Raw genomic sequence first — 17,865 nt, forward strand, 5'->3', positions numbered from 1 at the left:
GAGTAGAAAAGCTTCTTAATAAATACTTGTTCTATTGAGAGAATTAAAACAAAGAAGGGACTCACCCAAATTCATCTAAATCAATGCAGTTGGTTCATAGAGAAGCCATTATGAGAATCTAGGGCTTTCAGTCCCTGGTTCTAATGCTCTCTCACTGTGCACTTACCTCATGGTTGCATGCTTGGAAAAGCCCTTCCAACCTCTCTTGGGACACACGCCTTCTCTCCCACTCATTCTGTGTCTCTCTTCATATCTTTATCCTCCTTCATAGTGTGTGCTTCCTGTTGTGCCTTTTTGTCTTGAATAAGCAAGGTCCCCTTAGAGCATCACTGTGCTTGAGAACTGGGGTTGACTTGATAGTCAGTCTATTCTGCTTCTTGACTGAGACCACAGCTGATGAGGAAGGGCTCAAAGAAAACTAGCCTCTTTCTCAAACTGACCTTCAGAGGCAGAAGTCCTGGCTTTGCAGTGCAACAGTTTCTTTTCTTGTCCATATTTTGTGGAACTTCCCCAAATTTTTCCTGCTACTCCATTTTCACATTCATTGAGGCTTCACTCATACGTTTCTTGAAGAAGAAATTCTATCCTATTTTAAAACATTAAAATAAAATTAAAGCCCTGGCCAGTTTGGCTCAGCGGTTAGAGCGTCGGCCTGTGGTCCGGAGAGACCCGGGTTCGGTTCCCGCTAAGGGCACGTACTTCGGTTGCAGTTTGTCCCCGGCCCTGGTTGGTCGTGCGGGTGGCAGCCACTCGATGTGTCCCTTCACATCGATGTTTCTCTCTCTCTTTCTCTCTCTCTCTCCCGCTCTATCTGAACAAAAAAAATGGAAAAATGTCTTCTGGCGAGGATAAAAACAAACAAACAAAAAAATAAAATAAAAATAAATAAAATTAAAAACCCTCTTTAAAAAGATCTAATATGTTATAGTAATGGAACTCAAAATTATATTTTATTCCATAGCTATCTTTTATTGTGGGTATATTGGCTGCCCACTGCCAAATGATCACCACCATTGATAAGGGCACTTTGACTTAGTAAAGCATAAAAATATATCATCTTTTACTATAAATAGAAGAATATTAATGCAATTGTCCTTCTAAAGAATTAATCTACTGTTGTCCTCATATATATAAAAGTCACTCTAACATTCAGATGAGTTGAGCCAAGTCACAACTCAGATTGTTCTCATCTAGCATCAACCAAGTGTCTGATTATCCAGATTAATTGTAAATCTTTTTTTTTTTTTTTAATCCTCACCCAAGGACATTTTTCCATTTTTTTTGTTCAGGTAGAGTGGGAGGGAGAGAGAGGAAGAGAGAGAGAGAGAAACATCGATGTGAAAGGGACACATCGAGTGGCTGCCACTCGCACAACCAACCAGGGCCGGGGACAAACTGCAACCGAGGTACATGCCCTTAGCGGGAACCGAACCTGGGTCTCTCTGGACCACAGGCCAATGCTCCAACCGCTGAGCCGAACCGGCCAGGGCTATATTGCAAATCTTATGTTTAAGATCTTTTAGAATATACATCTCTCATACTAATTTATACTTAGTGTTAAATGCCATCTGTTGTTTCTGCATCCTTTTGGTCTTATACGTGAATGGAAAATGAGATCTCATTTGACACTGATTTTGTGCCATGTCAGGCTCAGAACAAGGGTACCATACACAATGTGTTGTTGGTTGTTGCCATGGTAGCAATAGTTGTTAAAAAAGAAAACCCACAGGTAGAGAATCTCCAGAATCAGTAGAATTACTCACAGGAATAAATGCATTGCCTTTAAGTAGGTATTTTATTTTCATGGGTAGATTTTTTTTTTTACAGAATTTTAGTTAAAAAGAGAAACTATTATTTTCTAGAAGAAATGGTGTTGTTTTTTATATTGAAGATAGAGTTTGTTAAGATATGTTTAAAATACTTTAATGAGATAGCTACTTTTCATATATTCATTTTATTTATGAATAAAAACATGTTTATATGTGAGTTTTTATTTTTATTAGCATATGTTTTTATGGCTATAAAGAAAAATTGGTGTATTTCTTAGAGAAACTGATTTCTGAAGCTGTTAATTAGTTTGTCATATTTTCTTTTTGAGAAAAATGCACATTTTAATTCAGCATTTAAATTTTACACTTTATTTTTTATGATGCATAAACAGGGATCTCTTCTGCCATAATCTGTAACTTGATAGTAGTTTAACAATTCATGGGCCAAATACATATAATCTAATGCTACTTATTTCTTTTAAAAAGTCAAACAGTATAATTCTTCAGAATGCCAGACTGCACTAAATTTAATCATTAAAAATAGAAAATATTAAATTATAGCCTTGGCCAGATAGCTCATTTGTTTAGAGCATTGTCCCAATATGGCAAGGTTGTGGGTTTGATCTCTAGTCAAGGCACATATGAATCAACCAATGAATGTATAACTAAGTGGAACAATAAATTGATGTTTCTCTTTCTTTCTCAAATCAATAAATGAAAAATTTTAAACATATATGTATATTAAATTATAGAAATTAAATAATTTATTTTTTTGTTACAATAGTTGCAGTGACCTCTCATACTATCTACTCACTTATTTAATTTTATATTATACCCTACCATCTGCTTTATACAAGTCTTTATTTTGAGCAGGTGGGGTCATGTGTATGAATGAAACAAGGTTTATGTCCTGGGAAATGAGCTTCATGTGAAACTAGACATGTAACAGTCAATTATGATGTAAGTCCTATAGTAAGAATGTGTGCAAAATGTCATGTGAACACAGAGTAAAAAAGCAATTATTTTTCCCAGGGAAAAGAAAAGCCTTCATAAGAGAAGGTATATTCAAGTTGAACATTGAATAAAAAGTAGAATTTTATCTTGTAGGTAATTCATATTAATGCAATAACATTAAAGAAAGCATTTTGATGAAGCCTATGTAATCATGAATTATTATTGTAAATGTTATTAAATACCCAAGAAACTTAGGGTAGAATAATTCTGGCCTTTTTTATTTTTTGATTAAATATGTCTTTACCTAACTGAAAAGAACTTTAATACTAAAATTTAGTTTCCTCCAAAGCATTTTAATCTTACAGGTAAGCCAATATTTGGTTCAAAAATTAGGAATAATCTATGGTCCTCATATCAGAGTTATTATCACTTCTCTTGGATTTTGTTTAGTAATTTGTAATATGCTTGAAGAAAATGGATTCTCTGAGATAACTCAAACCATGTGAAACTGTCAGGTTCTTAAGTTTTCAGGATTTTAAATATAGTATGCACAACTCCCATAATACCTTCTCCTTTTGGATGATGAGAGCCAGGTAGGCTGGGGGTCCTCTTCACCACATGTTGAAGGTAATCTCCACCCCTCTAGTCTTGGGATTCCAAAATACACCTGGGGGTTGGACAACTCTTATCTTTAAACCTCAAAACAGGACAATAAAGTACATTATATTACACATACATTACATATGTGGACAATATGGATATTACAGGTTATTCCCTAAAGACATCAAAGCCACTGCTTCTCAAATTTAGGGTCTCTGAAAAGAATCAATAAAAGAAAAGAAGAAGAGGAAGGGGAAGGAGGAGGAGAAAGAGAAGGGCAAGGGAAAGGAAGAAGAGATAATTTTAAGAAGCTTATACAATATGTAAATGTTTAGTCCCAATCCCCAGGAAACGCTGCTTTGGGTTGTCCTGGATTGGCATTAAAAAGGATGGTTTTCACATAGGGAAAATAACCTAAGATTTTCATAAGAGATAAAGTGGTAATGGTACAGTTGGTATTTTGTTTCAAGGTGTTATGACAAACTGCTACTGCTACAATGCAAGAATACTTATATCCCCTTCTAGCATATGGATTTTTTTTTTTCATTTGTGTATAGTACACCATGTAGGATAGGCTTAATTTACAGCTAGACTTGGGTTCTGATTATCTATTAAGATGCCTGGATATCTGTCTGTCTTAGACTCTTGGCTACATTAAGAGAACTGTGATTTATGAAATGCTCTTGAAAGTTTGAAACTCCACCAGTGACAGCCAAAGCTAGATTGTTTACTGATGAATTTCATCTAGCATATTTTATTAGACAGAATGACTTGGCTATATGACTTGTGGATCATAAAAATACTTCATTGGGAATTTCTGCCTTGAGTTGTCTCCCAGCCAATATTCGGTGTGCAGATTTTGGTAGCTCAATCCGCAGATGAAGTATGCACTGTGGAAATAAGAATTTTAGAAAGCTTGCACCTGGATATCTCGGTCTCTTGATGTTTACCTGCACTGTCTTTCTCTTACTGTACTATGACCTTTGCTTTTAATTAAAAACATCATATGAGTATGTTTTGAGTCTTCTGGATCCTTTCAAATATCTGAACTAATAAAATCTTTGTACATAAAAAAAATATTATTGGAAAAGCTGGTGTAACATACCAAACAATTGTTTGACATAATTGAATTATTGAGTTAAAGTAATGATTGTCTCTATAAAACCTAGACTTGGGATTTAAATCAGTAAAGTAGAAAAGTAAGGAACAGAAAGAGTACAAAAGAATATGATACATATAAGTACCTTCTAAAGAGGATCCTGTGCAGACCACTGTGTAGTCATCAACTTGCTCCAAGGTTCTTTGCTTAACACTCAACTTCCATGGTCTTCAATTCTCAGCTGGTTTCTTCAGAAACTCAGCTTGGCTTGCTGGTGGAGAGGGTGGGGACTGAATGTGCACCCTTGGGAGGGCCCACAGGGATGGAGCTGAAAGTTACAAAAGTGTCTCATGGACCATGGTGTGTTACCATAGTGTTCATCATGGCCATCAGATGGCAGCAGGAGGAATGGAGGCCCTGGCCAGTTTGAGTTGCAGCTGTGCAGGAGGGGAGATCATGAAGGAGACAGCCCGCTCAAATTGATGCCTGCCAGTTGAATTTCCAGAGTCTTAGGAGGAGGAAGTTCTCCAATGTCATGATTCCTGGCCTTGGGTTTTCAGGTGAAGGTTTTCAGATGCTGCATCTGCTAAATTGATCCTCTTATCTTGCTAGCTCTCTGTTATGAACCTTGTTTCCAGAAGATACTTAAGGTGTACAACATTTTAACATTGACGCCACAACAGAGTGATGCCTTGCAGGTGGAGCCCAGTGACCTCTTGCCTACCCACCTACCCACATGCCTGGTTGTGCGTTGGTCAGAGGAATTCGTAGTGGGTGATATAACTGTGGAGAAATGTTCACGTTTGAAGTGCTGTAGGCAAATGTTTGGATGAAGCAAATAGAGAGGGGTGGTTATTGTGTTGTGCTGCAGTCTGGGAGGTACAGGTTGGCCATGCCCAAATTCTGTTAGAAATGGCAGGTGTGGTTGGGGCATTCCAAGAGTATTACAAATTACTAAAAGAAGGAAAGGTCGGTGTACTGATGGTGATCTTTGATTCATCTTGCTCTGTGTTTCTTTACTGGAATTTTACTTGATTAGATTTCAAAGTAATCTTGATATTAAACTGGGAGGACCCTGAGGTGAGGGACATAAGAGGGGCAGGGCACAGCTTGACACTGGTACTGGAAGGGGTGGGGGTGAGGAGAAGGAGAGGGGTGATTTGTTATATTGCAGAGGGTGGGTTGGTAGGGAATGTGGGTTGAAGAGAATTCTCTGGAGAAAATAGCAGTGGGCAGAGCTCTGGAGAATTTAATAAAGCTCTTGGGCAAAGGAAATACTAGTTAACATTAGTAAATTGTTAATGCTAGTGAACTGTTGGTTGGAAGCACAGTTCTTTGAAAACTTTCTAAAGCACTTAGAGCTCTCAGTGCAGGGGAAAAGCAAAATTATTTTGCTTTGTTGCAAGGTGGGGGAGGGGGAAAAGTGTACTGAAAACCTGCACTGGTCATCTGAAAGATGGGTGTCAAAAAGTAGCATCAGTGGGGTATTAACATTCTTCACTGCTTTGTGAGCTTCTTAAGTGGTTTATCTGAAGCTGTGAAGCTGAGTCATAGAAAAGACTTTAAATACTCAAACTGTGGGCTTTTAAAGTATTTAAGTTTGAGATTTTGGTGTACACTTAAAATGAGATTATATGTATGCCTTTGGGTTCCTTTTCTGGATTTGTAACTCATTTTTGTCCACTGAGATTTTGTGATTGAAAATTCTGAAAAAAGGAAAAAAACAATGATTTCTAAAGGAATTTTGTATGTTACACCATGCCTTATAAACCCATCACCTGTCTTTTCTCTGTGGCCAGTATTAATAACAAAAGTTTCTGCTTAGTATTATCTTTCATAGTCATTATAACAAGGAGAACCAAATAATCTGTGGTCACTGTAATATTTGGTAGCAAACAATCCCTATACCAAGGTTAGAGTGTATAATCCATCATATCTTTAGTTTGAAAGTTTGTGCTTTTTAAATAATCCAGTACTAGAGGGGAAACTATCAGTCAAAATCAGTTTGGGCAGTAAGACCAAAATGGGGTGGGGGCTGTGCTAGATGTGGTCTGATTGTAAATATTTAGGGAAGGATCTGAAAACCTGTTATGATATCACTTGTTTGAGATGCATCTATTAGCTTGGTAAAGTAATACAGTGGCTTTTTGTTTACATGGTCTTCTTCGCCTTAAATTTTACTTTAAAACTCTTAAATCCCCAGTACTTTATACCCTTGGCATTTTTCTTGTCTTCTGTTGTTATTTTTTAATGTTTAAAAATATGTTGGTATGATAGTTCCATTCTTAACCAGTGTCTTGGACATGATACAACTACTGTCCTTGGAATTTAAACAATATTAGATATGCATGTTTGGGGAAACAGGTTGGGTATTCTGTTGGGATATCAAAAGTAAACTAAAAGTAGGTGGTTGAAAGTATTTGTATGTTGGTCTGTTTGATAAGAACTAGTACTATTGCCTCATGTACATGACTAATAATTTTTTTCTACATTACAGCAGAAATAAAGGTTTGAATTCTAAACTTAAAAAAAAATTAGATTTAAATAACTAAAGTGTTTAACCTCTAGCTATAAAAGTGTTCTTTTTATTTGTTTAGAGAGTTGGGAATAAAAAATTTGTGGCTGTTTTATATAAAACCCTTGTGTAAGGATTTCTAGTCAGAGTAGTCTGTTTAGCATGATCATCTCTAAAATATTTTTATTATATCTCTAAGGTGTTTATAAAGTACCTATAGGGTTTATAGTACCTTTTACTGAGTATTTGAATAATTGTTTTATGGAAGCAATTATTTTACATAGTATCAATGCGTCAAAAATTACCTTTTTATTAAATTTTTAAAAAGTACTGAAAGACTTTGTTTTAAGTTTCTTTTTCTTTTTTTTAGATTTTTTTTTTCTTTATTGAGAGAGAGGAAGGGAGAGGGAGAGAGAGAAACAGAACCATCAATGAGAGAGAACATCGATTGGCTGCCTCCTGCAAGCCCCCCACTGGGGATCGGGTCCACAACCTGGGCATGTGCCCTGACCAGGAATCGAACCAGCGACCTCTTGCTACATGGGTTGATGCTCAACCACTGAGCAACACTGGCCGGGCTTAAGTTTCTATAAGCTTATTATGTTAAATAAGTGAATTATTCTGAAAGTATACCAGCTATTAGTTTATATATCTGTTATTTTCTTTTAACAATTTGATATACCTCAGAGAAGGCCACAATTCAGTTATTAGAAAAGTTTATATTGTGGTAAAGTACTGCATTTTGTAGTACTTATTAGACTACTAAATGTATATTAAATCTAGTAGTTTCCCTTTTTATTTATTTATTTATTTTTTTTTTATCCTCACCCGAGGACATTTTTCCATTTTTTGTTCAGGTAGAGTAGGAGGGGGAGAGAGGAACAGAGAGAGAGAAACATCGACGTGAAGGGACACATCGAGTGGCTGCCACCCGCACGACTGACCAGAGCCGGGGACAAACTGCAACCGAGGTACATGCCCTTAGCGGGAACCGAACCCGGGTCTCTCGGGACCGCAGGCCGACGCTCTAACCGCTGAGCCAAACCGGCCAGGGCCCCTTTTTATTTTTATTATAAGAAACCTAGTACTGGGTTGTCAAAATTCATTTCTGGGTAGGGACACTTCTTGAATGGCATAAACACAATCTTGAGATTTTCCTCCACTGATTAAGATATATGAGTATTATATAAATATATAGTAATATAAGAAGGAGAAGAAGCAACAATTCATAATTAACTAATTAGCTAGTAGAAAATGTTGGATGTTTTAATGGGGATTTATTACATATGGTAACAGACTTAAAGACCTTCTAAAAAACCTGAAGATATTTTGCCTTATTTAGTTTATGCTTAGAATTATCCTTATGCATTGCCTACTGAATTAAGAGGTTGGCTTTAATGGGCAAATGTGTTATCTATCGCTGTATAACAAATTATTTCAAAACTTAGTAGCTTAAAACAACACACATTTGTTATCTCACAGTTTAGTAAGATCCTCTGTTTCATGATTTTTCACAGGCCTAAAATCAAGATGTCAGCTAGGGATAGGGTCTAATCTGAAAGCTTGATTGTGGAAAGGTACACTTCCAAACTCACTTGTGTGGTACTTGGGAGGATGTAGTCCTCAAAGATTGTTGGACTGAGACTTTCAGTTGTTTGCTGGTGACTGGATGGGAACTAATCTCAGTTCCTTGAAACATGGCAGGTTGTTTCCAGCAGAAGAGTCTGCTACCAAGATGAAAATCATTATCTTATATAACCTGAAAGTGGGGGTGAAGCCCCATCAATTTTACTATATTCTTTAGAAATTAAGCAAGTCATAGGCCTTGTTTATCCTCCAGGGCAGAGGATTACACAAGACATGAATCCAAGGAGGTGGTGTTATTGGGAACCATCTTAGAAGCTGCCTACCACAATGAACAATGGTTCTTTCACATGTGCTATGCTGTTGAGTTAACATATCTAGAACACTGTGTAGCATTTTCATATTGATACAAAAAAAATTTATAATAATCTAGGTACCTATGATAATCTCTATGCTTATGTGCTCTGTTCCAATCTATCTTCTGTTTCTATGAGGCCTTATTTATAGGGATTCTGGACCAAAAGCTATTTCTTGGATAATTTCTTAAATTATGACTAGAGCAGCTATAATTTGATCATGTGTAAGTACATCTTGTTTGCTAGTACATCCCATCTATTAAGTTTTGGGATTTTGTGTTACAGAGAATAATGTATCTTTCTAATAATAATCTTAAAGTATGAGTTATAGGTTGAAGCAAAAGATTATTAAAATTTTTGACTCTTTGAGTGGTTTTATTAAACAAAAGTTTCTGATGTTCTACTAATAGTAAAATTATTGGTAGACATAAGGCAACTATATCAATAAGAAAGCATTGCTTCCCTTAGAAGTTCAGAGAAAGGACAGGGACTTTATGGGTGCTAATATCTCCCATGGAGTTAAATCACTGGACAAGTTTAAGTAGCTATCCTTCTGAGCTTTAGCTAATGTGGAAACACTGGTTCTTTAAATGACACTTCTGTTTGCAGTATCTATAGATTTTCTGTCTATAGGGTCCCAAATTGTAGAGAATAGAGGTCCTTTTTTTGGTTGTTGTTTTACCTAAAGATCCATAATTATATTAATTTCCAGTTTATACACTTTTATACTCTATCAAAATATCTAGTCACATATGGAATATTTATGAGTCCGTAGTTACATAGTTTAACATTTCCTCTGCTTTGATTCCCTTAATTCAGGTTTGAGGCCATTTATAGGAGAAGATGTAATCCTTTTTATATCAGCTGTTGAGTCCACCCCAGAACTATCTGAAGGCTTCCTAAAGTCTAGCATCTTTATTTAGTTTATAATTTTGAATCTTTACCAAAGAAAATCTTCTGAAATTGCCTTATGTAATACATTTTCTATTTTTATTTTAAAAATTTTACACTACTGGGTTATTTAAATCTTCTCTTTCTCAAATCTGTTGCTTTTAAACATTTTTCTCCACGAGGCTGACAATTAATTGAATTAATTGGTATATATCTGTAATATATGACAATAAGTATATAGTAAAATTCCTGAATTTTGCAGAAAATATTTTGCCTGAAGTTTAAGAAAACCATTAATTACAGCTCTTCATTTGGCTCAGGGTTTTAATTCAACTTCCATGGATCTGACTTGTATTCTACAAATTTAAAATATGGTATTCTTTTCTAATGAAAACTCACAGGGCTGAATAGTTCATTTAAAAAATCAGGTAAAGTTACATAGAAAAATAGAAGTGCAAAGAGGGTTGTTTTCAGGAGGTTACCAGGGCCTTAACAAAGACTACACTGGAATTTAAATGTCATTTAACAACCTCAGTATACCAGTTAAGAAGCTAGCTCTGGCCAATTTTGCTCAGTGGTTAGAGCATTGGCCTATGAACCAAAAAATCTTAGGTTCGATTCTGGTCAAGGGGGCGTACCTTGGTTGCAGTTCTTCCCTGGCCCTGGTTGGGGTCATGTGAGAGGCAACCAATCGATGTGTCTCACATTGATGTTTCTCTCTCTTTCTCTCCCCTTCCTACTCTATCTTAAGATAAATGGAAACATATCCTCGGGTAAGGATTCAAAAGAAAAAGAAGCTAAATGTTGACTACTTAGTATTTGTTTCCTAAGCTGTCTACAAACCCGTTCAAATATTTTAATTTATTGATTGTGTCATACCAAAAATTCTCCCAGCTGAGCCGGTGTGGCTCAATAGTTGAGTATCAACCCATGTACCAAGAGGTCACCAGTTCGATTCTCAGTCAGGGCAATCCCAGGCTGTGGGCCAAATCCCCAGTGGGGTCATGCAGGAGGCGGTCAGTTGATGTTCTCTCTCATCAATGTTTCCTTCTCTCTCCTTCCCCCTTCCTCTCTCTCTAAGCAATAAAAAAAAAAGTTCTCCCTAATGGTCATTGTTATTCTAAATATATAATCATCTTTCTAAACTTCATCAAGGAAATGAGAAGATTTAAATTTAAAATGTGACTTTTTATAGGAAGCAGAAATTCTTACAGGAACTGATTGAGACTTTGACATAGACAAACCACTGACAGACAAGAGAGAGAAGCCACTAAGATCGATCAAAAGTTTGTGCTTGTGAATGATTGGCACTCATATATTAAATGTGAGCCTGTGCCTGATTGGGTGATTATCAGAAGCAAGTGCTGCCACTGATTGGTTGGCATGCAAAACCATGCTCACTGAGGAGTGCTGTGGTCGATTGACTGAAGAGGTTTAAAGTAGGTTCTGGTGGTTTCTTGTTGCCATGTCTACAGAGCAATGTCTTCTCCTAAATTTATGGAAATATTTTTATTCTCACAACTTGGGAAATACTGGCACAGATCAAACATAAAATTCTGTTAAGGAGTTGTCCCCAAGACCTAAGACATTTCTTCTGTCTGTGAAGTACAAAACAGACATTATTCTCCACCTTGAAGGAAAAGATAAGCCAGGCATTTAAGAACACAGCTCTGTCTCTCTTTTCAAGAGATGGGTGAGGGGAGATTTCATTCTTCCTTGGTATGTCTGTTAGAAACATAACAAGAGGCCCTCAGATGCCACACACAGATTCTACATAGCTAAAGGGTGAGACCTAGGATGAATAATATAATATGTGGTAAATAGGAGGCTGTGGATTCTTCTAAAGAATTAAAGTGAAATGTATGTTTAAAACACTGCTGGCCATGAAAATACCTGTAAACTAGACTTGCCTCTAGACAAAAGCTACATAAAAATAAAAAATGTTACTAGTTTATTTCTTACTTATCTAATACATTGTCACGATTTAACCTTCACTGGAAACATAGACTTTCTCTTTTCAAAAGTATAGAGCCAAGTTTCACCCACAGAGTGAAACTTGTCCATTTATAATGCTGGTGTTGGAAGAAAAAGGATTATTTTTACAGACTCGAGTATGTCACGTTAGGATAGTGATGCGATGAGGTCCGGGACTGTGGATTTAGCTAAGCCTCTGGTAACTAGAAAGCACTGTGGTCACTGATCAGTGGACATCTTGGGTTCATCTAAAACTATCTTTCCCGTCACAGGCTGCGAACCCATTCCTGTCCGCTATCTTGAGTGGAGCAATATCGAGTCCATCATAGCCATCGCCTTCTCTTGCCTGGGCATCCTCGTTACCTTGTTTGTCACTCTCATCTTCGTGCTGTACCGGGACACCCCGGTGGTCAAGTCTTCCAGCCGAGAGCTCTGCTACATCATCCTCGCTGGCATCTTCCTGGGTTACGTGTGCCCTTTCACTCTCATCGCCAAACCTACCACCACATCCTGCTACCTCCAGCGCCTCCTGGTGGGCCTCTCCTCTGCCATGTGCTACTCGGCTCTAGTGACCAAAACCAACCGCATCGCGCGCATTCTGGCTGGCAGCAAGAAGAAGATCTGCACGCGGAAGCCCAGATTCATGAGCGCCTGGGCCCAGGTGATCATCGCCTCCATTCTGATTAGCGTGCAGCTAACCCTGGTGGTGACCTTGATCATCATGGAGCCCCCCATGCCCATTCTGTCGTACCCAAGTATCAAGGAAGTCTACCTTATCTGCAATACCAGCAACCTGGGTGTAGTGGCCCCTGTGGGCTACAATGGACTCCTCATCATGAGCTGTACCTACTATGCCTTCAAGACCCGCAACGTGCCCGCCAACTTCAATGAGGCCAAATACATCGCCTTCACCATGTACACCACCTGCATCATCTGGCTGGCTTTTGTGCCCATTTACTTTGGGAGCAACTACAAGATCATCACGACCTGCTTTGCAGTGAGCCTCAGTGTCACAGTGGCCCTGGGGTGCATGTTCACTCCCAAGATGTACATCATCATTGCCAAGCCCGAGAGGAACGTCCGCAGTGCCTTCACCACCTCTGATGTCGTCCGCATGCATGTCGGCGACGGCAAGCTGCCCTGCCGCTCCAACACCTTCCTCAACATTTTCCGAAGAAAGAAACCAGGGGCAGGGAATGCCAAGTGAGTAATCTGACCGGGTTTGTTCCCTCTCCCTTCCTCTCCCTCCCACGTTCCGCCCCCCTTCTCTTTTCTAGTTGACTAAATCATGTTCTTCACGTTCTCTAATGCTTTTTATTTTCTTTCTTAATCCTCTCTCTCTCGCTCTCTCTCTCTCTCTCGCTCTCTCTCTCTCCTCTTTCTAATTTCACATTTTGTTGGAGTAGGAATACCTTCTTGTTTTTTTTTTCTTTGAAAGAGCAAGGAGCATGAAACAACAACCAGCTGATCATATCCTTATTCTGACCTAGAATCTGCAGCTTCTGTTTTGCCAATAATGTTTTCCTTACATATGGGTCCTCTCTCTACGAAGCATCAACACCTCTCTGGAGTCTGGGTCAGAGATGCCAACTCTAGTTCTAATTTCTAGTTTAGACCGTGGCTGAAGATCTTTTCTGACTTATTTTTGTCACCCTAGAGCCATGTCACTACTAATCTGGGATGAGAGAAGGGGAATTAAGCACTTGGGAGAATTTTTCAAAATTTGACTGCAACTGAGCACCAAATATATCCTGAAATAGCTTCCCTTAAGCAACTGTCATATCATGCTCCTCTTATTTATTGAACTTTAATATATAGTAATAAAGATGTTCCAATTTGCTACAATTAATTGAGTCATCTTAACTGCAAGGTCATGCTCAAATGGTTCCTTATCCATAAAGTACCCAAAGAAGCAAGAATTCCAAGCTTGAGAATCAGTGTGACCAACAAAATCCATTTTATTCTATTCTGGTCATTTTTCTGAGTAGTTTGTATAATAAACATTTTCCTTTCTTTTTCCTGACTCTGTGCTGCAAAAAGCATATGCTAAATTTTGCATGAATCATCTTTTACTGAGACCCATGAAGCAAATTTCATGTGACATTTACAATTTTGAAAATGACATGAATGCTTGAAGTTCTAAAAGTAATTGAATTGTCCAAAAATTAAGCAATTTTCCCCATGAACAGTATTAATTTTACTTTTTGAAACATTCCTTTAAAATGAAGAATGTTTGGTAGTAACTATTATAACATGTGCATTGTTTTATAACTATTTCACTTACCTGAAAAAGTCAGCAAGGTAAGGGGGATGGGTGTTATTTTTCTCCATTTTGTAGATGAGGAAACTGAGCCACTGGGAATTTGTGTGACTCAGAAGTATATTTTTACTTAGCCATTTTTCATCTATGTCTTAATTGGCATCAAATTTCTTATCTTAACATATGTCAAAAAATGAACATGCCTTAACTTTCTAATTCTGTATCTTTACTTGCCAAGCAGCTCCATGGGCATCTTTTATAGAAGTCATATAATTGATTTGATGATCAGATGAGAGAGTCTATGAAAAAAATATATTTTTGAAATCCATAAAGTTGTTTCAAATAAGTACATCCCTACATTTTTTTTCAGCATCATGGGTGAAGGCAGTAATTTACACCTACTTCTCACTGTCTCAACTGCAAGGTCACGTTCAATTTCAAGTTCTTCCTAGGATGCTGATCATCAAAGTGGCATAGCTATTTTTCTCCCTTGCCATGGCTTTTCCTGATAGCCAGCATCCCCCCGGTAGCAGCCTCCTGGCAGGGGATTATCAGCAAGTATGAGAGCAAACCAACAGTGCTATTAAATGAGGAAAAAATAGACCATAGCCACAGAGTCCAGATGTAAGATGGCATAACAGCTTTCTTTCAGAGGAAAGGAACAAGAGGAAACAAAATGAAAATAAGGGAGAAAATGCTTTTTTCCACTGGAATATTTATAGGAATTAAGAGACATTCTTTTTTGCATCCCATATGGCTTTACGAGGCTTCCATCCCACCATCCACCATTAACTAGCTCCATGGTCCTAACTTTTCTACCTTTATTGTGGTTCTTCCGGAACTTTCACTTGATTTTTGGTCATGGGTTTTTAATGAAAACTGTTCTTCTAACCACTTAATGAACAGAGTGAACCTATGTGATCAAGATACCTTGGGCTCATACCCAAGAATATACATTGAAGAAAGCTCTTCCGGTGATTCTATGTACAGACAGTATCGGGACCTGTCCAAGAGAGCAGTGACTGATGGAGAGTACTCAGTGCTTGCTGCTGGGAGAAGGTGAAGCTAGCTGATGTTTCTTTAACAAGGTTTAGCACCCCAGCTCGGCTGGTGTGGCTCACCGGCTGAGCATCGACCCATGCACCAGGAGGTCACCAATTTGATTCCTGGTCAGGGCCCAGGTTGTGGGCCCAATCCCCAGTTTGGGGCTTGCAGGAGGCAGCCAATCAATGTTCTTTCTCATTGATGTTTCTATCTTTCTCTTTCTTCCTTCCTCTTTCTCTAAAAATTAATAAAAATAAATTTAAAACAACAACAACAACAACAAGGTTAGCACCTCTAGAACAACCAGGCATTGCTGTACATTCTGATCACTTTCTCGCAGCTACTGATGATTTCCTCATAAGCTGACAATATTCCCTTCACTATTATGAATGAGAAATTAATTTCATTTGGGATCTTGCTTTTGAGAGAAAAATTAGCTTGATTTAAATTGTACTGGTTCTCTAAGAAGTGCTGGTTTCACCAGTAAGTTATTTAATTATTAGCTATAATTGATCAATCACCAACAGATTATTACAGTAAAAAAAATACTTCTAATAAATCATTATAACACACAGCTTCTTTTGAACAATCTTTAGCCTCTCCAAGGTATACTACAAAGGGTATTCGAGGCTAAACTCATATGGAAAACAACCACTCATTTACTAATTTTTCTCACTTATTCATTCTGCTGTTGCTTCTCTTATAACTCTCTCTGAGACTGTAGTTTTAAAATATAACAATAAGCTCAGTGCCTATGTTTTCACCTTTTTATTGCTGTTATATTTTCCTGGTTTGTCACCAAAATTACAAAAACTACAAACAATCTAATATTTTCTGCAGCAACAAAAATCTAACAGAGTCTTGCCAACAGAAGCAAGGGACTGAAAAACTCCAGAGAACAAACACATCACCCAATGGGTTTATTACCATTCTGGATGTGTAATTCCTACGTTTATGGTTTTTGGTGCACTGAGGGTGTTCAGCAATCTGCAGATATAGCTATAAACACAGAACAGATGCTGTAATGAAGAGCTTCCAACTGATCTATCTGTTTGCATATTATTCTGAGGAGTTAAAGTCTGACTACATTCTCATAGCAGGCTGTGCCTGAGATACATGGGTGGGATGACATTGTGGGTCTGTTTTTACAAAGTTTACTTCAATTTTTTAAAAAAATTTCATTCACAGCCAAATATCTGACTCAACCAAAGGTTTAGACACTTGTTTTAAATATTCCACAATGTAATGTCAGAGAAGTTTAATCAATAAAATGTTTGTTTGGGTTAATTGAGTAATTCATAGTTACAGGTCCTATTAAACATAATTCTATCCTGGAATATCAACTGAATAGTATATTTGCTTGACATTCTAATTTCTTTAGCTGTTAGTTTAACGTATTTGAATGGGAGAATATTCAGGTTTAACATAATATAATGATATTGGTAAAATTTTATTTGTTAGCAATAGAAGAAAGATAGAATTCCATAGATATTCATAAAAGTAAATTATTTAAATCCAGGTTACTCATCCCTTTCTTTTAAAGCCAAAAATTGGTTAATATTTTGCAACTGAAAAATTAAAATATCAGTCATTAAATGTCAAACTAACATTTCTACTTATTTTCTGGATTAATAACCTCAGTGAGTGCCAAACAATTTCAAGGCACATGGAACTAAAATGCAACAGTACACTCCTATGACCTTTGGCATGCGTAACTGTATATAAAACTAAAACAACTACAATAACAAAAAAGGCAATAGATTGATGCAAGCAAATGACTTTAAAACAGATTTCTAAGTAAATAAAATAGTATTATATTTCTGTGATTGTTTTTTTAAGCACTTTAATATATGTTTTTACTGAGTACAAGAGCTAATGAAATACTAAATGGAGTAATTCCATGAAGAAATTTTACTGTTGGTCTCCTAGAAACGCTTTCTTCCACAAGTAGAGGTGGATAAACTTGCAGCATTAATCATTATGCCCTGGATAAGCATTTCCTAATCCTTCGACAGTGAAAGGAAATATGGTAGCGAGCCAGCAGACATCACAATCAAATAGAGATAACAGGTTTTCTTTAATAGAAAGACGCATCTACTGTTCTAGCTTGTAAATGAGAAAATTCATATTTTGCTGTTATTTTTTCCCTTAATAACATAATAAATGGCATTAAAAGTTATTGCCATTAATTCATTAAAATTAATGAATTTTAAAAGAATTAAGAATTCATTAAAAGAATTATTCACTTGGTTTTATAGTAAATATCAGAAGATTTTATCAAAACAAAGTACTTGTCATAGAATTTTACTACTTTATAGTCACATTTATGGGGAACCTACTGCTTATTCATTCATTTATTCAGTCAATCATTGTTTTAACAATAAGCTTAAAAGCCCTTGATATGGTGCTAGCTAATATGCAGGATTAAAAAAAAGAAAAACATGTAAGAGGCAGGGACTGACTGCACCAATCTTGCAATATAATAAGTGAGACATTTAAAACTATAACAAAGTAAACTGGATTAAGTGCCATAATAAAAGACCAATATAGCATTGTGAGTGTTCAAGGATGAAAGAGATTAAGTTCAGCTAGTGGAGCAGTATCTGTGCAAGATAAGAAAAAGATTTCTTAATGCAATTGGAATTTGAAGTTGACCGTAAAAGATATTTTTCAACAGGAGAAACTGCTATGATGAGACCATTTCACATATGGAAAATAATGTAATTGAAAATTCAGAATGTTAATGCACTTTCAGGTCACAACATGGAATCTGGTATGAATGAAGTAAATGGGGAGGCGTAGTTGTGGGTAAATATGTA

The 17,865-nt window shown here is 36.9% G+C and overlaps 1 protein-coding gene across 2 annotated transcripts in view; it reads left to right on the forward strand.

Moving 5' to 3' along the window:
- GRM1 (glutamate metabotropic receptor 1) overlaps positions 1–17,865 on the forward strand; it is a 340,463-nt gene that overhangs the window by 299,473 nt on the left and 23,125 nt on the right. For both annotated transcript variants that reach the window (XM_036248395.1, XM_036248394.1), the window contains exon 8: positions 12,015–12,945. In XM_036248395.1, the coding sequence (XP_036104288.1) occupies positions 12,015–12,945 (931 nt within the window). The remainder of the gene's footprint in view (positions 1–12,014; positions 12,946–17,865) is intronic.

This window comes from Molossus molossus, unplaced genomic scaffold (assembly GCF_014108415.1).
Source record: "Molossus molossus isolate mMolMol1 unplaced genomic scaffold, mMolMol1.p scaffold_m16_p_8, whole genome shotgun sequence".
Classification (NCBI taxonomy): Eukaryota; Metazoa; Chordata; class Mammalia; order Chiroptera; family Molossidae; genus Molossus; species Molossus molossus.